Source organism: Mustela erminea, chromosome 7 (assembly GCF_009829155.1).
Source record: "Mustela erminea isolate mMusErm1 chromosome 7, mMusErm1.Pri, whole genome shotgun sequence".
Lineage (NCBI taxonomy): Eukaryota > Metazoa > Chordata > Mammalia > Carnivora > Mustelidae > Mustela > Mustela erminea.
The window spans coordinates 51,265,910-51,291,566 of record NC_045620.1 but is presented as its reverse complement, the minus strand read 5'-3'; the positions used below and the strand labels follow the sequence as shown (position 1 = coordinate 51,291,566).

Here is a 25,657-nt window from a genome sequence, read left to right as displayed (position 1 = left end):
GAGGATGGGTGAAAGGTGTTCAATATACAATCCCTGCCCCCACCCCACCATGAAGTCCTAACTCGACAGAAGTTGGGATGCTACTCTGCGAGTAAGACAGAGAATATCTAAACTGGGAGATATCACATGTAATTGGGCTCAATTACAACCAAAAAAAAGATATTAAGTTACCGTAGAAATACCTCCTTCTGCACCTCTTTCCCACTCAGTTCCTAGGTGCTGACATCAGACCTCTACCCTTCAGTTAGGAGACTGAGAAATGCTCTAGGAAATCAGACCAACCAAAAGCAAAGAGCTTAAAACCGTGATCTCAGGGCTTCTCCAATGAACAGCCTATCCAGATACCCTACAGTAAAGGGGCCTCCAAGTTGACAAGCCCCCCACTTGACAGAGATTCCAGTCAGCATCTTCATCTCTCCTCTCTTATTCATGAATACCAAGAATTTCTGGGAATGTGAGGAAAGCCTTTAATGTGAACCAATAGATTCAAATAAATGGATTAGAGCAGCTTGGAAGAAATAGTGGATTCTGTGGATTCTTTAAAAACTTCACAATTTTCTAAGAGACAATATTCCACTCAAAACAAAAACAATGTTACTAAAAAGGAACATTTAGAAAACAAAACAAAGTTCTTGGAAATTAAAAAAATACGATTAGCTGGGGAAAAAATCAATAGGACTACAAGATGTAGATGAAGAAGTCTCCCCCGAAGTGGAACAAAGTAACAGACAGAAAAATAGGAAAGAAAAGATTTAAACAAAGCAGAAGGTCCATAGAGGAGGTCCATAAAAACAAAACAAAACAACAACAACAACAAAACTGGTCACATAAGTACGGCTACTAGAAGACCACAGAGCAATGCTTTTGAAATTCCAAATGAAAATGATATCCAAATGCATGCTGTTAACTATCACTTACGGGAGAAGAGTAAAGGCATTTTCAGCACTTAGGATCTTAAACACTGGACCTCTCACACATTTAAAAAACCTACTCAAGGAGGCATGTCACCAAAAACAGGGAACAAATGAAACATAGAAACATGCAGGACAAAACCAGGAAATCGAATGTAAGAGGCAAAAGGAGTCATGAGGATGGCAATATGCAGCAAGTTGAAGGAAACTCATCAGAGTGGAGCAGGGCAAGGGCTCCACAACAGTGCTGACCTTCCCCCCTCAAAGTGAGTGACAATGGAACCATCACTTCTATTGCTGATGTTAATAAGACTGACAGTAGATGGTAGACCATAAAGGTATATGTTCCAAACATGAAAGACTTAAACAGAAGTTTTAGGACTTTCTTTTTCAGTCACTATCTTAGAAAGAGCATTTTTTTCCCCCCTAAAACTGAAAAGCAGAAATAAAAAACCTGCCTAAATTAGAGAAATTCTGTATAGTCCTATGTACCTATATAAGCAGATACACAGGAAGTTGCTCACAGCAGTGGACTATATGAGTGGTGGACCTCTGGGAAAGAGATGAGACTTTGCAGTTCACCTTTTCATTCTTTTGACTTGTGTACCACAAATGGTAATTGTCCAAAGGTGAATATATTCCCTAATTTAAAAATATGGAGTGAAAAAACTGATCATGTATGGCAAGCAGTTTTAAAAACTTGCCTCAGTTTTAAGTATGTAAAACTGTATTTAATATATAGTAACTAATATTTTCACTATAAGCAGATTTATTTGAGAGAGCGAGCGAGTGCATTCATGCATGAGCAGGGGGAGGGGCAGTGGCAGAAGTAGACTCCCCACTAAGCAGGAAGCCCAATGTAGGACTCCATCCCAGGACCCTGGGATCATGACCTGAGCCAAAGGCAAACACTTAACTGACTGAGCCACCGAGGTGCCCCCAGTATTCACTATTAATATATGTTTCACTGGTGGTGATGGAAACTGTTTCTTATTGTAGGTTACAAAGAAGCCTGAAAGTGCTAAACCAAGTACCTTTGTAACTATAAAAACCCTTTCCTATAATACTGAACATCCACTGGGTCCTGGTCACTATCACAGCTAACATGTTTGTGCACCAATGGCTTACATGTGTATATGGAATAAGAACACATTCACTTTTGTGTTAGTATTCCAGGTGCAATGTTCCTATGTGTCTACTCTAGGCCTTCCTCTATAGCTGGTGCTTGGGAGAGCCCCTGGACAATTGAGAATTTAGGGCTTTGTAGAGCACACCAATATGGAAAGCTGAAAAAAATTAAGATGATAAGACACTCACTACATCATTTTTTAATCTTGAGGAGTATTATATTCTAAAAACATTATTAATAAAATCATAGGTCTATTTCAAGATTTCTTACTATCTTCTGTAACATTCCACTTGGAACGTAGAAGACCACTAAGTTTTTCTCCAAGGAAAGGTGCAAATGGAATGCAATATTGCATTACTGCATGTACTGAATGTAAACCAGGAGGAGAAGGAAACAACTTATATCCCCCCTCCAACTTTCGCTGAAGAACTGCTCATTTGACACTCTAGGAACTATCTTGCAGAGATGTGTCACTATGATCTAGAAGCAATGAACCTTCTCCAGTTAGGAGAGTCAATGTGACACTGCCTACATCCACCCTGTGGGATAGCTAAAAGGACAAACCCTCAGCATCACACACCAATCTATTTGAGAAACCACACATGTAATTTTCTGCCTAGATCTTCCAATTTAATAATTTTTAAATAGCTAAAATATAATCAAGGCCACAAGAGCGCCTGGAACTATACACAAACATACCCTGTTCACAAATGTTTAGCTTCATAGCAACAACACCCTAGGACTGTCAAGGGTACAGTCACAGTTTTAAAAATTAAGAGTGAAAAGTAATTACAACAGGACATTTGCACAAAAGCAGAGAATCTTGTTCTTGGCAATAGGCAGGAGTTAAAGAAATAAGTTAAGGATAGGCATACCCCAGAATCTAAGTATCATAATCATAGGATATTTAAAGGAGTCATAGCTATACATATTCTAACAGTCTAATATTTTACATTTATAGCTTCTTATACAAAAGTTAAAAAGAATAAACCTGCCCAAAACCAACCCAAATCACATTTTATTTTTTCCTTAATTAGCCATTTTATTCCAAGTTGGTGAAGACACGACACTGTCTAGCTTCATGGCCTAGAAAAAGTTTTCTAGTTGCAAGATGCCTTAGTCATTAATTAATAAGCTCAAAGTGAACAAACACTGTGTTGGATATAGAAATTGTGAGAGGATATCCTTCCTAAAATTTGAAAAACGGGACGTAAGGCAGATGGTTAACACCAAGGGCCATTTAAATTAGAATGGCACCCTGAAATTATTTCATAGCAAAACATAATTTTTAATTAGCTTTCATTGTATGGGTGAAACTATTCAGTTAAGACAGAATTTATGGGAGTGCTACATGGTTAGGTTGCATCTCTGAGGTATCCACAGAAGGAAAATGACTTTTGTTGCCATGTGACTTATACTTATGCCAGCCAGAGAGTTCAGTCCCCTGAACCATAATGTGTACGTGGGAAAAGATTATAAAAATACTTCTTTAAGAGGGAAAGACTAGTAAGAACCTACAAGTGCACTCTTGTGCACTTTTCACTATGTGAAAATGTCATGGAAAAGGAGCACCACATGACTTTAACAGCTTTTTTAGTGGAAAAATCTCTTTGTCATGTATACACCATAGGAAAATTACCCACGGCCCCCCAAAAAAGGTCATGAAGAAAAGCTGGATTCATAAAAGAATGTATATATTCCAAGTAGGCAAAAATATGGTATATATATATTTTTAAAAATATGCAAAATAATTTCATTATGGAATGCCTTGATTGGCATGTGACTTAGCACTTATTTCCTATTAATCAGATCTAATTCTGATAAATCTCTATTATATATGTTTTAGATTATCTATTTAAAAAAATATCTATTTTTAAGACAACATAAAAACCTGTATTTGTGCATACAAATACAAGCTATCTTGCTTAGTATCTTCATAGATCCAAGATGCCACAAGATTAATGAAATAATTTTTTAAAAACCTCAAGCACAGATTAACAAGTAACATATTTCCTCAAGTTTTCTGGATTACACTATTTAAAGTTAACTTGTATTAACTAATGTACTCTGGACTTCCAGATATAAATACCAGTCAGTGGTTGGTTATTAAGTCATAAGTAAAAATATTCTTAGAAATGGGTCTTAAATGGAATGCCTTAACTTTTCTTAGTTCAGAACCTGTAATTTGACCCTAAAATACATAATCATGCCCTTTTATGTGCTTTAAGCTGACATACTGACTGTACAATCTATACTTTGTAAGAGAGCAGGTAACTCCAGCACAGAAGAAACTATATAATGTGGCATGGGGGATGACTTCAGTGGCATTATTCCATTTTTATTTATCCAGACTGTTGCTTTCAGCCCTGCATTAAGGCCTCCTTGTATATCGGTTTCTAGTGTGTCACCAACCATCACACAGTCCCCAGGCTGTACTCCAAGGAGATTACAGCAGTAATAAAATATGGAAGGTGCTGGTTTCTCTTCTTTCTGTTCCCCACCTACAACGATAGCGTCAAAATAGGACTGGCAGGCGCAAGCCTCAATCTTCTCCCTCTGGGTCTGTTGGTCTCCATTTGTTAATAAAAGTAGGCGCACCTCCTTTCGAAGTTCAGTAAGCATGGCTTTGACATCTTCTGCTAGTATCATATGCTGTAAACGTGTAGATTTCCACAGGAAATAACATTCTTCAGCCAATTTCCTATTGGCCGCACCACCCTTCGTTTCCTGGATTGCTTCTTCCCAGTGTAAAGTCCTTAGGTCAGTAATGCATGTACTGGAAGGATGAAAACATTCCTTGCTAAGTTTAACTTGAACCTTGTCACAAATGGTTTCAGCCTCTTCTTTGTAATGGTATTTTGATTGTAAGAGCTTTATCACCTAAAAAAAGAAGAACAACTCCATTAACACATTTCAGGTCTTTTATAGTCATACCCTGAGAAACCATGTACCTATAATCCCTGGGTAGAAATTCCAACTCCACGTGCCTGCCTTAAGGCAGCTCTACTATTACACCATTTCTGGTGGGAATTGGTCTCATTTTCAAAGAATATCAAAGGGAAGATCTCCCAATCTCTCCACACAACTCATTCATATTTTTTGACCAATTTCTACTCTAAGTATCTTCAGCTATAGGTCATAAAAACCCTTTATTTGGCAGTCTGCCACCTTCCATCCTGGTTATGAAGAAACGGAAATAAAATTTGGTTTAAATTTAGTAAAACGTTTTAATTTCACCACAACCATTATATAGACTCTTCCCAGAAATAACATTGGTTCATCCAATCCTTTACCTACATCCATTTTATGTTTTGAAGGCCTAAACTGACCACCATATAAAATGGGACCTATTATATAGGGCACTTTTAAAAACATGTATTCAATTCTAATAGAATGAAGAACCTGCTGTGATTTCAGCAATTTAATGACGCAGTTCTTCTTCCAAACCTAGAGTTCTGAGTCACCCTCTGTTACACTGGTTCTGACTCTGTCATCAGAATTACATGCTCCCTCTCGTGTTCCCCAACTTTTTATCTTGGCTTTTATTATCTTCTTTTCCATTTGGCCTCTCTTAATATTTACTGAGACCCTAATGCGCCAAGTATAGTGCCTAATGCTCACATATATTATTTCTAACTTCTCTACAACTCTGCAAGGGACTCCCCTTTTTGAGATAAGGAAATGGAAATTCAGAACTGTTAAATAATTTGCCTAAACTGGGATTTAAATCCACACTTGCCTACTTCCAAAGCACATGTGCTTAGGCAGTGGAGACTGGGTCCGTTGCCCTCATGACATTATCTGCTGGGGTAAATAAACAGGGATGCAACCACTATAAACGCTGGGTTGAGTGCTGTAACAGTCATGTAAACAATAGTGGAAATAAAATGTAAGAACAAGTCATTCATGACAGCGGAAATAAAGTGTAAGAACAAGTCACTCCAAAGGGTTATTGGATACGACTTCATAGCCAAAGTAACATTTAAACTAAGGTGTTACCAAGTCTGTAGGGTAGGCATAGGAAGAGAATGAAATAATTCTAGACAGAAGGAATAACAAGAACAAAGATACAGAGCTTGGAATTTTGAGAACTGGGAAAGGTGAGAAGCCGATTTCAGACTGAAATGGAAGGCATGTGAGGGGGGAATCCTAAAAGATCAGGCTGGAGAGTCTGTTTGCAACTGGTTAGTAAAAGGCCTTCAATCTAAGCCTTCTATAGATGCTACCCAAGTCCTCTTGGCACATACTGTTCCCATACATGTTAATGGCTTTATACCATAAGTAATACTGTAATGCCAATTGGGCTTCATACTGTAAGTAACTAAGGGTTTTATTTGACCACAGGAGCAGCCACGCACACAAGCTGGGGCTGAAATTTTACCCTGGAAGCAGGCCTCAACTAATGAGTAGCAGAAATTGGTAGATTAATATCCCAGCTTTCTTTTCCCTTGGGAGGGACAACTGAAGCATGCTGTCTCCCGAGTTCCTCAACTGTTCACACTAGTAACTTAACTCATTTATTAGACTCCCTCTCTTCCTTGTATGATCCCACCACTCTTTTACAGCACTTGTAAGGACCACCTCCCAAATGGACTACCTGAATTTTAAGTCCCTACCTTAGGGACATCTGGAGAAAGTTGACAATACCAAGACAAATTTGGATCTTGGGATGATGAGTGTAATGCACACAGTTGAGACTAAAAACTGTCTGCTGTTGGAGCAAAGAGGTCAAGTAAATTAAAAAGTGTTGCCCTAAAGTATACAGGGAACAAGTAGTATGCTACTCATACCAGATGCTCAATTCACCTACTGAAAAGAGGAAAGAAATTAACAGACACATTTTTCTTCCTTCAAAGTATAATAATCACATCAAAAGTAAATGTTGTTCAGGCTATTTGTGCTCTTCAAAAAATGCAATAATTAAGAAAAGTCTTATTACTTCAAGGAAAAGATATCTTTCCTAAGAATTTTAGGGGGAGGCAAAGTTAAATTAACAAACTGAGCTTTTACAGCCTCTGCTAATGTCATCATCTTTTCTAACAATGTCAGTTGAATTACTCTTGAGCTATGATGGAAGGTCATCCTAAAGTTTTAGCAAACCTATTGCTACACAACAGAAGAACACAGGCCTCTAGAAATCCATAGTGCTTAAGCTTAAATAGGAGCTGGCTCATAGTTAGCAAGCAAGGAGCTCTCAATAAATGTCCAATTTTCTGTTACTGCAACTGGCAATTCATTTCGCATGTTCTTAGGGCTCTGAAAAAAAAACAGAATTAGCTCACCTTAAAGGGAAAGTCTTGTAAAGGTATAGCATACGACTTTCAAGTTTTGAAATTCCTTCTCATTATATCCTCTGAATTAACTTTCTCATTTTTTCACACAGCATCTAACTATAGATTCATTTGGGATCACAAGCAGCATTTTTAAAGAAAGATTTTATTTATCTGACAGAGAGAAAACAAGCACACAAGCAGGGAGAACAGTAGAGGGAGAAGGACAAGCAGGCTCCCAGCTGAGCAGGGAGCCCAATGTGGGGCTCGATCCCAGGACCCTGGGATCATGATCTGAGCTGAAGGCAGACGTTTAACGACTGGGCCACTCTGGTGCCCCCAAGTAGCATTTTAATATTAACATATTTGGGGAAAAAGCTTATCAGCCATTTACATATTATTAAAACAGAAATAACACCTACTGAATCACTGTTGTACACCTGAAACTAATGTAACATTGTGTATCAGCTATACTTCAGTAAAAACAAAAAACACCTAACTTAAATTAGTTCATATTATTACTAGTATAAACAATCCTAACCCCTGTACTGAGAAAACAGGAATTTTCGTAGAATTGGGGGTGCGGGACAATGATCTCTAACTTGGTGGTCTGAAGATATTTTGTGCAAGAGTAAGGCAGGCTTGAAAAGGATTCTGAGCACAATTAAGCCCATGAGGTACCTAAGGGCCTAAAGAAAAGGGCCCTAGGACAGTGAAGGGGGGAGAGGGAAATCAATTTGTAGATAAGATAAACTCAAGTTTCTTTTTTTTTTTTTTTAAGATTTTATTTATTTATTTGACAGAGAGAGATCACAAGTAGATGGAGAGGCAGGCAGAGAGAGAGAGAGAGAGGGAAGCAGGCTCCCTGCTGAGCAGAGAGCCCAATGTGGGACTCGATCCCAGGACCCTGAGATCATGACCTGAGCCAAAGGCAGCGGCTTAACCCACTGAGCCACCCAGGCGCCCCTAAACTCAAGTTTCTACTTCAAAACTCTATTTAGGTCTCAGCTTAACCCATACAGAAAGGAAACTGTATCCTTCTAACCTGCTGTCTGGACCCAGAATTAAAGTTACTATCATCAGTTCTAGTTTTTAGCTAATTGTGATTTAAATACTTTTTCAGGGTTAGTGTGGGAACTATGTAATATTATAACACTATGATATGATATGAAGTAGCTGAATTCCAAATAAAACTGAGTTAAAAATACGTGCTCATGGAGACACCTGGATGGCTCAGTTGCTGGGCATCATGACTCTTGATTTCAGCTCAGGTTGTGATCTTGGGGTCCTGGGACAGAGCCTCATGTCAGGCTCCATGCTCAATGTGGGGTCTGTTTGTGATTCTCTCTCTCCCTCTGCCCCTTCCTGTGCTTGCACTCACTCTCTCTAAAATAAATGAAAAATAAAAGCTTAAAAAAATACATTCTCACAGAATATGACTGCCTACATACAGCCTAACAATTCAAGCAGCTCTTATGTTATTTTTTAGTCCAAGTCTTTCTTCAAACATCATTTACTCTATGTGACTTCCTGATCAACCTATTTAAAACTGCAATTCATTCTCCTCTCCACTTTTCCAAACATACTTATAAATAAATATACATTTGATGTATTATGTTCATGGCCAACCAACACTAGAAAGTAAACTCACAAATGCAGATATCGTTTCTGCTCTGTTCACTGAGAAACCCCAAATTTCTGCGGACAGCTTCCTCTTAGGTAGTGACTCTGAAAGAAAGGCCTGAAGAAGGTAGACCGAAATAACTTTTCCAGAAGATGAAAAAAAATGAAACAGATACATAGAGTTAGTATATGGCTCCTTCTCCCCAAGCACAAGGCAATGACTAGATCTTTCCTCCCTTTGGTATGTTACTTTTGAATTGGTTAACAGTTATGGATAGTGTTGTATTCTTTTTTTTTTTTTCTTTTAGATTTTAATAGTTTATTTGAGAGAGAAAGAGAGAAAATATGAGCAGGGGGAGGTGCAGAGGGAGAAGCAGGCTCCTCGCTGAAGCAGGGCGGCTGATGCAAGGCTCAGCCCTAGGATCCCGAGATTATGACCTGAGCTGAAGGCAAACACTTAACTGACTGAGCCACCCAGGTGCCTCAGAGGGTGCTATATTCTAATGTGATAAAGCACTCCTTGTACAGGAGCACCTGGGTGGCTCAGTGGGCTAAGCCTCTGCCTTCAGCTCAGGTCAGGATCCCAGGGTCCTGGGATCGAGCCCCACATCAGGCTCTCTGCTCAGCAGGGAGCCTGCTTCACCCTCTCTCTCTGCCTGCCTCTCTTGTCTACTTGTGATCTGTCAAATAAATAAAATCTTAAAAAAAAAAAAAGGTACTCCTTGTATAGTCAAAAGCACACAACTCAATTCTGTTTGTTTAATAGGATGTTTGTAAGGGAGGTAACAAGAGAACCAAGTCTGTAGATCTGGAATTTTATCCACCCATCCATTCATTATTCATTAAATATTTACCATGTATCAAATGAATATGACCAAGACAGTTTGTTTTCTCTTAAGAAGCTATTAAGTTGCAGGCATCTGAGTTGCAAAAACTAATTGTAATCTCCTCTGATAAGTACATTATAAAATATCTTGAACAAAATACAGTGTTGGTATAAGAGAGTTTGGTATACACCCTAGGGAGAAATACAATCTGACTTCTTTTCAGAAATTTAACTCTGGTAGGACTGTGGAGGATAAATTGGACACAGTAAGGTTGGAGACACCACCACAGCAATAGCTAGGTGACAGACAAGTCCACCTTTAAGCAAGATAAGGGCAGTGGGGGGTGGATATGCAGGAAGGGGACAGACTGGGTGGACACGGTAGATGGTACAACTTAACAAGTGTACACTTGGATGCTACTCTTACCATGCATTCAATTAAACCTGATAAGGACACTGAGGACTAATATCACCATTCACATTTTTAAATAAGGATTTAAGATTTAGAATGGTTAGGGAACTTGTTCAGGCATTTTCAGCTAGGTATTGGAGAGCTGTGATTCAAACTCAAATGCCTGATTTTAACACATGAACTCTAGTCTATAGCATGATTTGGCCTAAACCAAGGATTTATTTGCAACATATTGGGCTTGGCCTGCCAAGAACACACAAGGCAGCTGAAGAAACTGGAGGCAATACAGTACAGGGTGGTGCCCATGAGGTCAAGGTCAAGGGGAAGGGGACAGTCAATAGTATGGAATGCCTTAGCAAAGCCATTAATACAGACTTAAAATGTCCATTGATTTTGGCAATTTGAGAAGTGTGTAATGACTGGGCAAGCCCATTTCATTAAGTAGCACAGAGAGAGGCTATATGTCAAGAGATTAAGGAATAAATAAAGGTGGAGACATAGAAATAATGTATATAGATTTCTTTCAAAAAACATTGCTGTCAACACAAAATCAGACACACAGATAAATGGAACAGAACAGAGGATCCAGAAACACATACTCAATTCTATGGTCAATTAATCTTCCACAAAGCAGGGAAGAATATCCAATGGAAAAAAGATAGTCTCTTCAACAAATGGTGTTGGGAAAATTGGACAGCCACATGCAGAATGAAACTGGACCACTTTCTTACACCACATACAAAAATAAATTCAAAATAGACTAAAGACCTAAATGTGTGACAGGAAACCATCAAAAGACTAGAGAACACAGGCAGCAACCTCTTTGACCTCAGCATCTTTGACTTCTTGCTAGACACATCCATAGACGCAAGGAAAACAAAAGCAAAAATAAACTATTGGGACTTCATCAAGATAAGTTTTTCGTTTGTGTTTTTCAGCATGGTTATTTCATATTTTATTGGACTGATGTATATCAGTTTGAGATGTAAAGCTAACCTAGGACTAAGAATACAGAATAGGAAATGGGGAGAAGCCACCCACAAATTTGATTAAATTACTAAGAACATAAATCTTTGGGTTAGAATTGAGGGAAAAAAACTGTTCAGAGCTTTGGTGTCTAACGAGAATCTCCTAAAGGCTCTACTAATACAAGGTCAGTTTATGGAAAAACTTTTGAATTGCACAAAACCCCTTTAGGCAGGAGAAATGGTCATGATAGAAGAATGTGGGCTGTGGGGCAGCCACTCTGCAACAGAGACAGCTGGGCTAGAGGCTGCGACTATGGCCCAGGACCTGCAGGTAGGCTGGAAATCTAGAGGTAAAACTTAGTACACTGACTCAAAGCTCCTGCTAATGATGCTTTCCTCAGACAAGGAAAAACTTTTCTTTTTTTTTTTTAATTTTATTTATTTGACAGAGAGATACAGAGCACAAGCAGGGGGAGGAGCAGAGGGAGAAGGAGAAGGAGGTTCTCTGCTGGGCAGGGAGCCCAATTCAGGGCTTGATCCCAGGACCCTGGGATTATGACCTGACCATGACTGAAGGCAGATGTTTAACCAACTGAGCCACCCAGGCACCCCAAGATAAAAAGTTTTTGCAGAGCAAAGTAAACAGTGGACAAAACCAAAAGACAACCAACAGAATGGGAAAAAATATTTGCAAATAAATATCAGATAAAGGTCTACTATCAAAAATCTGTAAAGAACTTATCAAACTCAACACCCCAAAACCAAATAATTCAGCCAAGAAATGGGCAGAAGACATGAACAGACTTTTCTCCAAAAAAAAAAAAAAATGGCTAACAGATGCATGAAAAAATGATCAATATCACTCGAGATCAGGGAGATACAAATCAAAACCACAATGAAGTACCACTTCACACCAGTCAGAATGGCTAAAATGAACAAGTCAGGAAAGGGCAGATCTTGGTGATGATGCAAAGAAAGAGGAACCCTCTTACACTGTTGGTAGGAATGCAAGCTGGTATAGCCTTCTTGGAAAACAGTATAGAGGTTCCTTAAAAAGTTGAAAATGGAGCTACTCTATGACCCAGCAATTGTACCTAAGTATTTATCCAAAGGATACAAACATAATGATTGGAAGGGGCACCTGCACCCCAATGTTTATAGCAGCAATGACCATAAAAGGCAAACTATGGAAAGAGCCCAGATGTCCATCGACGGATAAATGGATAAAGAAGACCTGGTGTGTGTGTATATATATATATATATATATATGTATCCCCAAAAAGAATGAAATCTTGACATTTGCAACAACATGGATGGAACTAGACGGTATTATGCTAAGTGAAATAAGTCAGAGAAAGACAAATACCACATGATTTCACTCATGCATGGGATTTAAGAAACAAAACAGATGAACATAGGGGATGGGAAAGAAAAATAAGATAAAAACGGAGAGGGAGGCAACCGTAAGAGCCTCTTAACTCTAGGAACAATCTTGAGGTGGCTGGAGGGAAGGCGGGTGGGGGATGATGTAATGGGTGATGGGCATGAAGGAGGGCACCTGATGTAATGAGCTGTGGGTATTACAAGCAACTGATGATTCCCTGAAACCAATAATACACTATATGCTAACTAACTTCAACTTAAATTAACAACAACAAAAAAACCCCAAAGCCCTCAAGGGAGACAGATATCATCTAGCAAAGGATGAAGGGTTCCAGAGAGGCTTCTTTTTTTATTTTTTGAAGCATGGGACAAACCTGAATATGCAGGAATGGAATGCACCAAGAAAGAGGATGAAGACGAGGGAGTCAAAACCTGGGGCACCTATGCTGCCCGGTCAGGTAAGCCAAAACTCTGGGGTCTGGTCTTGAGCTCACGGTCTTGAGGTCACCCAGTCTAGCCCACCTTCGGGGCAAAAAAAAAAAAAAAAAAAAAAAGAAAATCAGAGAGTCAATACCTAACTAATGAAGCACGAAGAGGTTGGGACTCTCAGGGTTGGGAGGATTAGCTTTTGGAAAGTGGGTTTTCACATCTGATAATCTTTGGTTTTCTTCTTAGACCTGCAGGTAGAAGAAAGCAGGGGTGGATGTGGGGCTTCAAGAAGTCTGATTCAGCATCAGTGGGTACGGAAAGGAGAGGATGCTGCTGAGTAATGCCTCATGAAAGGAGTGCTCTGTGCAAGAACGGACTGTGAATGTAACCTCAGAAATCTAAGGGTCACACCCACAGCAGAGAGACTGGAGGTGAATTTCTGCGGAGAAATTTTCTGGAGTCAATTAAGCCCAGGCTCGCCACTGACAGTTGTGTAACTTCCCGGGTCTCCTCAAAGATCTGCCTAAGACCACGCAGTGTGGAGAGGCCAACCACGGAGAGCCTGGCGCCACGCTCGCCTAGCAGGTCGGAACCTGTCCGGGCAAAAAGCCAGTTGACCGTCTATGTTTGTGGGCGACTCTGCCACCGTGGCAGTTTTAACGACGTCTTTCCGGGTGCCACAGGTGGAAACAACTTCCAGAACCCAGCTTCCCAGATCTGGGCGTAGCCAGGCAGGTAACCCAAGCCTCCGGGCGCGAGGGAAAGCAGCCTCCCCAACCAGTTCCCCCTGCCCACTCGTCCTTCTTTCCCGCTCCTTCCCGAACGCGGTGGGTCTTAAAGGACGAGAATCCAGTGCCTCCGGGATGACCCAGCCCCAGACGCGGTGTCGATGGACTCGGCAGTGGGAAGGTCGGGAGTGGGAGGACACCAAGAGGACAGGAAAGCGCGCGATATGGGTTGGGCGCCCTGACCCTGCCCAAAGAAGGACCGGGGAAGTTGGGACGTTACCTCCAACATGCCTTTTCTACTCGCCCCGGCAGTGTCGATGAGCGTGTTGTCCAAATCGAAGAAAACCGCCCGCACCCGGTTCAGCACCATCCCGCCAGCCGGGCTCGCTCGCCTCCGACTCCAACTCTCCACAGCCGGCGCCGCCCACGCATGCGTGAAGCGGGACCGCGGGCAAGGAAAACGGGGGCGGAGCCGTGAGGTCACCTGACCCTTCGGCGCTGCCAACGGAACTCCCGCGAGATGTCTCATATCAGTGCGTCTGAGAACAGCGAGATGCCGCGAGACTCCGAACGGTCCGTCGGGTGCGATGTAGTCACACCCTCATCGGCGGGCGAGTGGTTATCTGAGCTCTCTGAGTTTGGGGGTGATTAGGTACGCTGTTTTCCTTCGTAGCTGCTTTCTGCTTATCTCTTCCCGTGTTGCTCTCCTGCCCCTGCCGTGAGGAGAATGTCCTAAGTATTCCCGGGAGGTTTTTTGCGCCATTTGGCGCCTTGGGAAGGAGGCCGAGAATCCGTTGGCTTTTCCGGTCAGGCTGCGGATTGTCTCCTGTTGAGCGGCCCGCGACTCAGAAGCGTCGGCGGGCGTTGTCTTGCCCTAAGTCGGGGTGCGAGTGCCTGTGTTTCGTGTCCTGATTCTGCAGTGACGGGAGAAGTCAGGTCGGTAGCAGGAATGCCAGTGAGGCAAAGGTACGAATGTGTACCCTACTAGATGCAGTCGCTGTGTTAGGACTGGAGCCCTCACCAGTGGATTCCTTAAGACCCCTGTGTTACTACGGCTGTGCCTGCAACGACCGGGGGCTCTGTAGGGTTTGCTGATGTTTTGTCCACTTAGATTACTTTTCCTGAAGAATTGAATTTTCGGGTTTTGGAATACCACATAAATGGATGGTTTTCAGGTGTAGCAAGGGGCTGAAGGACCCAAAGAGCCTCCAGAACAGCAACCGCTTTCCACTGCCAGCGGGACAAAGATGTTGAAATTAATTTCTAAGCTTCTAAATTGCTTTTGTTGGTTAGAGACAGTTGGGTATTGGGTAACTTTATTGGAATTCAGATATGTGGCCATCAGCAGTGACCAGAAACTTTCTAGCTACAGACCAAATTTGCCACCAAAATTTTGTTGGATCTGTGGTCAAAGAGTGGTTCACATTTTAATTGATTGGAGGAAATCAGGGAAATACAGATCAAAACCACAATGAGGTACCACCACCTCAGACCAGTCAGAATGGCTCAAATTCACAAGTCAGGGAACATTACACTGTTGGTGGGAATGCAAACTAGTGCAGCCAATTTAGAAGACAATATGGAGGTTCCTCAAAAAGTTGAAAATAGAGCTACCCTAAGACCCAGCAATTGTATTTATCTAAATATTTGTATCTGTATTTATCCAGAGGATACAAACATAATGATTTGAAGAGGCATCTGCACCCCAGTGTTTATAGCAGCAATGTCCATAATAGCCAAACTATGAAGCCCAGATGTCCATCAACAGCTAGATGAGTGGGTCACAGAGGTGTGCTATATATGTAAAATGGAGTATTACTGAGCCATCAAAAGAATAAAATCTTGCCATTTGCAGTGATGCGGATGGATCTAGAGGTTATTATGCCAAGTGAAATAAGTGCAAGACAAATACCATAGGATTTCACTTAAGTGGAATTTAATAAAACATGAATATAGGGGAAGGAAAAATAAAAACAGGGAGACAAACTTTTTTTTTTTTAACTTTTTTAACTTTTAAGAGTTAAAAGCCTCAACTCTAGGGAACAATCCTTCGAGGGGAGAAAGGGGAGGAGTAATTGGATGATGTGCATGAAGTAGTGAAGTATTGAGCTCTGGGTTTTGTGTCTAACTGATGAATTACTAAATCCCTACCCAAAACTAATAAGGCACTTTATGTTAACTAAATTGAATTTGAGTAAAGACTTTTTATAAAAGGATTGTTTATTTGACAGAGAAAGAGAGCATAAACAGTGGAAATAGCAGGCAGAGGGAAAGGGAGAAACAGGCTCCCAAAGAATGGAGAGCCCATGTTGGGCTCAGCACTGGGCTCCAACCCAGGGATCATGCCCCAAGCCAAAGGCAGATTCCTAACTACCTAAGCCACCCAGGCACCCCTAAATAATTTTTTTAAACAAGGAAAAAAAGTGATTGAAAGAAATCAAAGAATGAGTTCCTGACATGTGTGAGAATTGCATGAAATAAAACTTTAGTGTCCATAAGTGTGTGTGTGTGTGTATGTGTATATATATGTATGTATACATATATATACACACACATATTTATATATTTAAATTTAAGTAGGCTCCACACCCAGCGTGGAACTCTAAGCAGGGGCTTGAACTCCTGACTGTGAGATCAAGACCTGAGCTGATACCAAGTTGGAGGGCTAACCAGTTGAGCCACTCAGGTGTCCACATAAATAGTTTTATTGGGACACAACCACACTCATTCAGTTATTTATCATCTTGCGCTTTTGCTTACAAGTAAGGTTGAGTAGTTATACATGAGACCATATGGCCTGCACAGCCCAAGATATTTACTATCTGGCACTTTATAGATAAAATTTGCCCACTCCTGAGGTACATGAGTAACAGGCTGCTGCAGTAGATCAGTTGTCTTTTATGTGAATAGTTTTTTTCTTTTGCAATGACAGACTACAATTTCTGTATGTTTAGCAGCCGAATCTTACAGTTAACCTCTTTTTGCTATTGTGGAAAATAAAGATAATTTTATTTATTCCTCAAGAACACGACTCTGGGGCGTCTGGGTGGCTCAGTGGGTTAAAGCCTCTACTTTCAACTCAGGTCATGATCTCAGGGTCCTGAGATTGAGTCCTGCATGGGGGGGGGTCTTTGCTCAGCAGGGAGCCTGCTTCTCTTCCTCTCTCTGCTTGCCTCTCTGCCTACTTGTGATCTCTGTCTGTCAAATAAATAAATAAATAAAAATCTTAAAAAAAAAACATGACTCTGGTTGCTCTGTTGATATGTAGGGTCAGCCTAACAATATTGGTCATTTAGATTACCAGTCAGCTAAAATTATGAATGCATTAATTGGAGTTAACCTTTTTTAGTTGCCTGAGATGCCAGAATAAATTAAGCATTAAACTGCTTATGGGGTGGGGTGGCCTGGGTGGCTCACAGCTGGTTAAGTGTCTGCCTTCGCCTCAGGTTATGATCCCAGAATGCTAGGATCAAGCCCCTGCAATTGGACTCCCTGCTCAGAGGGGAGTCTGCTTCTCCCTCTGCCCCTCCCCAACTTATGCAGGCATGCTCCCTCTCTTTAAAATAAACAAACTCTTAAAAAAAACCACAACTGCTTATGGGTAATGAAGCTTAGTGGTTGAAGCATCCTCCCCACCCCCGATGTGTATATAGAGTTTATTGACAGTCACAAATCCAAATCCAAACTCAGAGGAGGTATAGTGGCCTCTATAATCCTTTTCATGGGTTGGGGTGCTTGACAGTTTCCTCTTCCCAACAAGTGGTCTAAAGGCATTCCATGACCTGTCCAACTTTATTAGTTAAAGGGAATTGATGGCCAGAAACTGTGTATCCTGACAACTTTAATTCCTTCTAATTACATATCTCAGGCTTTAGGATTTGCAGTTAAAATTCATGAACCAGTTCTCCTGTAACATTTTAAGATAGATTTACAGGCTCCTCATATTTGGGCCTCAGGTACAATACTTAAAGTTGGTTGGCTTGACAGATTTAACACTAGTAGCTAGAGGAGGTCTTCATGGTTGCAGAATGCAAGGTCTAATAAAAGATGGTAATTGTGATACTTGGTGTGGTAACAAAGTGGAAACAGCTGCTTTTGCATTCTGCACTGTGCATAATGGCATTGTGCCATTACTGTTGTCCAGCCTTGATCCCGGCCTTTCTTCCCTTCGGGAACCTCTGTCAGGCTCTTCCCACCCACCTCCCATGTACAAGTTCATTACAACTCTATAACCTCAGAAGAGAGGTTTGCCTTCTGGCTTAAAGTTTTGTTTTGTTTTTGTTTCTGTTTTCAGAACAAGGCATTGCTATGTTGATAGGAATAAAATAGAAGCAACCAGAAGAGAATCACAGGTTCCCACTCCATCTTCCCAGCTATATCATCAGTTGTATCTATCCCACTGCCCTACCTCCTTAAGTGGACCATCTCTATGGCCTTCTGTGGCTAGACTTTTGTTCCCTATATCCCCAGCCCAGCTTGGGGAAATCTTTTCAGCAATTTTTTCATCTTGTGCATCATCAAAATTTCCCCATCTTTTGAATCCACTCCAGTTAGCCTCTCAATCACTATATTGCACTGAAACTACTATTGCCAAGTCATCAGTGACCTTTGCCTTACTAAATCTAATAGCCATTCTCTGCTCTTTTCATACCTGCCCTTTCAGCAGAGGGCACATTCCAGTTGATAACAGTTCACCAACAGTGCTGTCAGAGTATCAGAATATGGATAGTTATTATCCAGGTACATGCACCCATGTGCATGCTCTCTCTCCACACACACATGCTCCTCCAGGGTTTACATATATTTGGAGTTCCACAATCCTGTACTTCCTATGGTAAATCATTCAGGAGACAATGACAGAATAAGAAAGTGTCTGTCTTTCTCATGGTAAATACAGAATTGTCTTAAAATTGGAGTTGTAGTACTGAAACTCCTATTTTATTCTTTAGATAGATTCTTTAGGTTGATTTTATTCTTTTGTTAATTTCCATTCTGGATATTTTCTTAATCATTGAAATTGATTATTTAGTGATACATTCTATCTTTAACCTATGTTATCTTTTACTAGACTTTCCTCTTATTTTGTTACTGTTGGTTGATTCTAAGTCAAACATTTATTGTCTGTGAAAAACAGAAATTGAATTCTTTTACTTCTGTGACCTGTGCAGAACAAAATGCTAGTGTGTCCCAGAGACCAGCAAGGTTTGTCATTTCTCACTTTGAAACAGTGATACCCTTGATAAGAGAGGCAGTGCCTCTGCCTGTGATAAGCCAGGTCCTGCATTTCTGCAGCCTCATCCCCTTCCCTTCCACAGCCCATCAGGTATCCTGGCCTCATCCTTTAGAGGTCTCCATGTGCTGCACATAGCTCCTTCTGGTGAGCAGCGTGTCTCTGGAGCACAGTGCCTATCCTAGGATTCCAGATTCTATTCCCCTACTAGGAAGAAGTAGCAACTTCTTGCATTTACAACTGTAGTTGTTTCCTCTTATCCATGGGGTATGTTCCAAGACTTCCAGGGATGCCTGAAACTGTGGACAGTACTGAACCATATATATAGTTTTTTCCTATACATACATATCGATGATAAAGTTTATAAATTAGACACAGTAAGAGATTAACAACAGCTAATAATAAAATAGAATAATTACAACAATATTATATAATAAAAGTTACATAAATGTGGTATCTCTCTCAAGTTCTCTTATTGTACTATACTTACTCTTCTTTTGATGATGTGAGATGATGAAATGGCCGCATGATTAGATAAAGTGAGGTGGATGATGTAGGCATGGTGATGTAAGCTACTTTTGACCTGACAGTACATCAGAAGGAGGATCAATCACCTGCTACCAGCCTGTGGTTGACCATGGGTAACTGTAGCTATGGAAAGTGAAAATGGGGATGTATGGAACTATACATAATGACACAGGGTGATTTATGATAATGTTTCTCTCCCACTGTACAGCAACCCTATGAGGCAGAGACCTATGCCAGTTGAATTCACCACTGTATCCTCAGAGCACTCTACAAAGCACATAGTAGATCCTCAATAAGTACATATATTGAACTGAATTAATGGCAGTTTCACCACCTTCCCTCAAACCATACCAGGATCTGACTAAAGATCCATTTCATCTTCTCTTCACCTTACCTTTTGTAGAGAGAGATAAGCAAACTGGAGAATACGTAGGGGGAAGGGTTAAAAAGTGGAGTTGGGAAAAGCTAAATGTTCAGAAGCTACCCTGTATAGAGGGGAGAAGAGTCTAGAAACCTATAAGCACAATGCCCTCCCACTGCAGACCATTGTAATTTTTTTCTTATTTTTTTTCACACTATTGTGATTTAGAAGAACTTACCTCATAAATTTTGTATTAAACTTCCAATATGTGTGAGGGTGTTTACCCATCTGCTTTCTTATCTAGCCCTTAGTCCCTTCAGTTGACTACTTCCCTCTCCTTTAAATCTGAACCTAGGCTCCAGCAGCTGTGGGATTCTTTCCTGACTGCTCCTCATAAGCACAGAAGCACACACAGATTGGGGGTTAGGTGCCCTTTTCCCCTTACAGCAATTAAGGGGAATTTATGTACTTGTTTACTTGTTCCATGACTGAAAACTCCACCTTTTAATTACTGTATCCCCCCCCCGCCCCCATCAGTCTAGAGCTCAAAAAACATTAAGATGAAAATTTAAAATTAAAATATATATAGCAAAATTTACCATTATAGCCATTTTAAAGAGTATAGTTCTGTGGTATTAAGCACATTCACAATGTTCTAACACAACCCTCTATCCATCTCCAAAACTTTTTGATCTTTCCTAACTGAAAATGTACTCAATAACAACTTCCCATTCCTTTTTCCCACCAACTCCAGGCAACTATGATTCTACTTTTTGTCTTATGAATTTGACTAGATACCTCATGTAAGTGGAATCATCCAATATTTGACCTTTTGTGACAGGCTTATTTTACTGTCCTCAGGGTTCATCCCTGTTGTAGCACGAGTCAAAATTTCCTTCCTTTTTTAAAGCTGATTTGAATGTGTATGCCACATTTTATTTATCCATTCATCCATCCATAGACATTTGGGCTCCTTACAACTTTTGTCTGTTGTGAATAATGCTGATATAGACAAGGTGTAAAAATAGCTCTTTGAGATCCTGTTTTCAATTCTTTTAGGTATATGGCCATAGGTGGCATTGCTGGATCATATGGTAATTCTGTGTTTAATTTCTTTCTTTTTTTTTATTTATTTCTTTTCAGCGTAACAGAATTCATTTTTTATGCAACACACCCAGTGCGCCATGCAATACATGCCCTCCATAATACCCACCACCTGGCTCCCCCAACCTCCCAACCCCTGCCCCTGAAAACCCTTAGATTGTTTTTCAGAGTCCATAGTCTCTCATGGTTCACCTCCCCTTCCAATTTCCCTCAACTCCCTTCTATCCATCTCCCCTTATCCTCCATGCTATTTGTTATGCTCCACAAATGAGTGAAACTATAGGATAATTGACTCTGCTTGACTTATATCACTCAGCACAATCTCTTCCAGTCCCGTCCATGTTGCTACAAAAGTTGGGTATTCATCCTTTCTGATGGAGGCATAATACTCCATAGTGTATATGGACCACATCTTCCTTCTCCATTCGTCCATTGAAGGGCATCTTGGTTCTTTCCACAGTTTGGCGACCGTGGCCATTGCTGCTATAAACATTGGGGTACAGATGGCCCTTCTTTTCACTACATCTGTATCTTTGGGGTAAATACCCAGGAGTGCAATGGCAGGGTCATAGGGAAGCTCTATTTTTAATTTCTTGAGGAATCTCCACACTATTCTCCAAAGTGGCTGCACCCAACTTGCATTCCTACCAACACTGTAAAAGGGTTCCCCTTTCTCCACATCCTCTCCAACACACGTTGTTTCCGGTCTTGCTAATTTTGGCCATTCTAACTGGTGTAAGGTGGTATCTGAATGTAGTTTTAATTTCAATCTCCCTGGTGGGTAGTGATGATGACCATTTTTTCATGTGTCTGATAGCTATTTGTATGTCTTCATTGGAGAAGTGTCTGTTCATATCTTCTGCCCATTTTTTGACATGATCATCTGTTTTGTGTGTGTTGAGTTTGAGAAGTTCTTTATAGATCCTGGATATCAACCTTTTGTCTGTACCGTCATTTGCAAATATCTTCTCCTATTCCTTGGGTTGCCTCTTTGTTCTGTTAACTGTTTCCTTTGCTGTGCAGAAGCTTTTGATCTTGATGAAGTCCTAATTGCTTCTCGGCCTTTTGGCTAAGATCAAGTGATCTTGATGAAGTCCCAAAAGTTCAATTTTGCTTTTGTTTCCTTTGCTTTTGGAGACATATCTTGAAAGAAGTTGCTGTGGCTGATATTGAAGAGGTTACTGCCTATGTTCTCCTCTAGGATTCTGATGGACTCCTGTCTCACGTTGAGGTCTTTCGAGTTTATCTTTCTGTACGGTGTAAGAGAATGGTCGAGTTTCATTTTTCTAGGTATAGCTGTCCAATTTTAGAACACATCAATGAAACTAGAAGCTGGTTTTTTGAAAGAATCAATAAGATCGATAAACCATTGGCCACTATATCCAAAAGAAAAAAGAGAAAGCTCAAATTCATAAAATTATGAATGAAAAGGGAGAGATCACAACTAACACCAAGGAAATAGTAACAATCATCAGAAGTTATTATCAACAGTTATATACCAATAAGTTAAGCAACCTAGATGAAATGGATGCATTCCTGGAAAACTATAAACTCCCAAAATTGAACCAGGAAGAAATTGACAACCTGAATAGACTGATATCTAGTAACGAGATTGAAGCAGTGATCAAAAACTTCCCAAAAAACAAGAGCCCAGGACCTGAGAGATTCCCTGGGGAATTCTACCAGACTTTCAAAGAAGGAATAACACCTATTCTTCTGAAGCTGTTTCAAAAAATTGAAGCAGAGAGAAAACTTCCAGACCCATTTTATGAAGCCAGCATTACCCCAATCCCCAAACCATACAAAGACCCTGCCAAAAAGGAGAATTTCAGACCAATATCACTGATGAATATGGATGCTAAGATTCTCAACAAGATCCTAGCAAATAGGATCCAATAGTACATTAAAAAGATTATCCACCGGGATGCCTGGGTGGCTCAGTTGGTTAAGCAGCTGCCTTCGGCTCAGGTCATGATCCCAGGGTCCTGGGATCGAGTCCCACATCGGGCTCCTTGCTTGGCAGGGAGCCTGCTTCTCCCTCTGCCTCTGCCTGCCTCTTTGTCTGCCTGTGCTCGCTTGCTCTCTCTCCCTCTGTCTCTTACAAATAAATAAATAAAATCTTAAAAAAAAAAAAAAAAGATTATCCACCATGACGAGGTGGGATTCATCCCTGGGTTAAGGATGGTTCAACATTCACAAATCAATCAATGTGATAGAACAAATCAATAAGAGAAGAAAGAAGAACCACATGTCCTCTCAATTGATGCAGAAAAAGCATTTGATAAAATCCAGCATCTCTTCCTGTTTAAAATGCTTCCAAGTATAGGGAGAGAGGGAACATTCCACAACTTCATAAAATCTATCTATAGAAGACCCACAGCAAATATCATCCCCAATGGGAAAAAGCTCACAGCCTCTTTGTTGAGATTATTGGAGCCCCTGAGGGGGAAGAGAAAGAAAAACTAGAGAATAAGGTTGAACAAATTCTCCATGAAAATTTTCCCAGTCTGGTGAATGGAACCAGCGTTCAAGTCCTAGAGGCAGAAAAGTCTCTCCCCCAAGATCAAAGAATCCAGAAAGATCTCAAGACACCTGATTGTCAAACTGATGAATCATCATATTAGATGGGCATTCTTGAGAGCATCTGGGAGGAAGAGATTCCTTATATACAAAGGAAGGCCCATCAGAATAACTTCTGTCCACAGAAACCTGGCAAGCCAGAAAGGGCTTGTAAGAAGTATTCAGGGCACTAAATGAGAAGAACATGCAGCCAAGAATACTTTATTCAGCAAGACTGACATTCAAAATAGATGGAGAGATAAAGAGTTTCCAAGACCGACAAGGTCTAAAAGAGTATGCGACCACCAAGTCGACACTGCAGGAAATATTAAGGGGGGTTCTGTAAAAGAGGAAAAATCCTAAGAATAGCATTGAACAGAAATATCGAGACAATCTACAGAAAGACTTCAAAGATAACATGATGTCAATAAAAACATATCTCTCAATAATCGCTCTCAATGTGAATGGCCTAAACGCTCCCATGAAATGGCACAGGGTTGCATATTGGATAAAACGACAGGACCTGTCCATATGTTGTCTACAACAGACCCATTTGGAACCTAAGGATACATCCAGACTGAAAGTGAAGGGATGGAGAAGCATCTTTCATGCCAATGGGCCTCAACAATGTGAAGAAAGCTGGGGTAGTGATTCTCATATCAGATAAATTAGATTTTAAACTAAAGAATGTAGTCAGATAAAGAAGGACACTACATCATTCTTAAAGGGTCTATCCACCAAGAAGATGTAACAATTGTAAATATTTATGCCTCCAATATGGGAGCAGCTAACTACATAAGACAACTGTTAATGAAGATGAGTCATACTGATATGACTCCATTAATAGTAGGGGACCTTAACACACCACTCTCAGCAATAGACAGATCATCCAAGCAGAAAATCAAAAAAGAAATAAGACCTCTGAATGACACATTGGACCACATGGACCTCATAGATATATGAAGAACATTCCACCACTTCAATGAACTGAAGACTCATTCTTCTCATGTGCACATGGAACCTTCTCCAGAATAGACCACATACTGGGTCACAAATCAGGGCTCAACCGATACCAAAAGACTGAGATTATTCCCTGCATATTCTCAGATTACGATGCTTTGAAACTGGAGCTCAACCACAAGGAAAATTTTGGAAAAAAGCAAAGACCACCAGCTTAAGAATGTTTGGATCAACCAAGAAATCAAAGAACTTTAACAATTCATGGAAACCAATGAGAATGAACACACATTGGTCCAAAACCTATGGGACACAGCAAAGGTGGTCCTAAGGGGAAAATACATAGCCATCCAATTCACCCTCAAGAAAACTGAAACATCCAGAATACAACAGCTGTCCCTACACCTTCAAGAACTGGAGGATCAAAACCAAATTAAACCAACTCCACACACAAGAAGGGAAATACTCAAGATTAGAGCAGAGATCAATGAGATAAAAACTAGAGATACAGTAGAATGCATCAATGAATATAGAAGCTGGCTTTTTGAAAGAATAAGGTCGATAAACCACTGGCCAAATGAATCCAAAAGAAAAGAGAGAGCCCAAATTAATAAATTATGAATGAAAAGGAATATATCATGACCAACACCACGGATATAGAAACAGTCCTCAGAAATTATTAAGTCATATACCAATAGGTTAGCAACCTAGATGAAATGGATACATTCCTGGGAACCTCTAAACTTCCAAAACTGAATCAGGAAGAAATGGACAACCTGAATGGACCAATATCTAGTAAAGAGATTGAAGCAGTGATCAAAAACCTCCCAAAAAAACAAAAGCCCAGGGACTGATGGATTTCCTGGGGAAGTCTACCAAACATTCAAAGAAGAAATAATAGCTATTCTTCTGAAGGTGTTCCAAAAGTTGAAGCGGAAGGAGAACTTCCACACTCTTTTTATGAAGCCAGCATTACCCTGATCCCCAAACCAGGCAAAGACCCCATCAAAAAGGAGAATTTCAGACCAATATCCCTGATGAATCTGGATGCTAAGATTCTCAACAAGATCCTAGCTAATGAGAACCAACAGTACATTAAAAAGATTATCCACCATGACCAGGTGGGATTCGTTCCTGGAATGCAAGAATTGTTCAACATTTTCAAATCAATCAATGTGATAGAATAAATCAATAAGAGAAGAGAGAAGAACCACATGTCCTCTCGATTGATGCAGAAAA

The 25,657-nt window shown here is 40.5% G+C and overlaps 1 protein-coding gene across 2 annotated transcripts; it reads right to left on the bottom strand.

The window, feature by feature from the left end:
• Positions 1-2,648: 2,648 nt before the first annotated feature.
• NANP (N-acetylneuraminic acid phosphatase) lies at positions 2,649-14,151 on the bottom strand. Of its 2 annotated transcripts, none has more exons than XM_032351613.1 (2): positions 13,960-14,151; positions 2,649-4,920 (listed from the first exon to the last, which is right to left on the bottom strand). In XM_032351613.1, the coding sequence occupies exons 1-2, from the start codon at positions 14,047-14,049 to the stop codon at positions 4,264-4,266; spliced, it is 747 nt and encodes a 248-aa protein (XP_032207504.1). In that variant the 5' UTR covers positions 14,050-14,151; the 3' UTR covers positions 2,649-4,263. The 2 variants fall into 2 exon arrangements, with proteins under 2 accessions (XP_032207504.1, XP_032207505.1); XM_032351614.1 differs by lacking the exon at positions 13,960-14,151 and adding an exon at positions 8,962-9,222.
• Between the last annotated feature and the right edge of the window lie 11,506 nt (positions 14,152-25,657).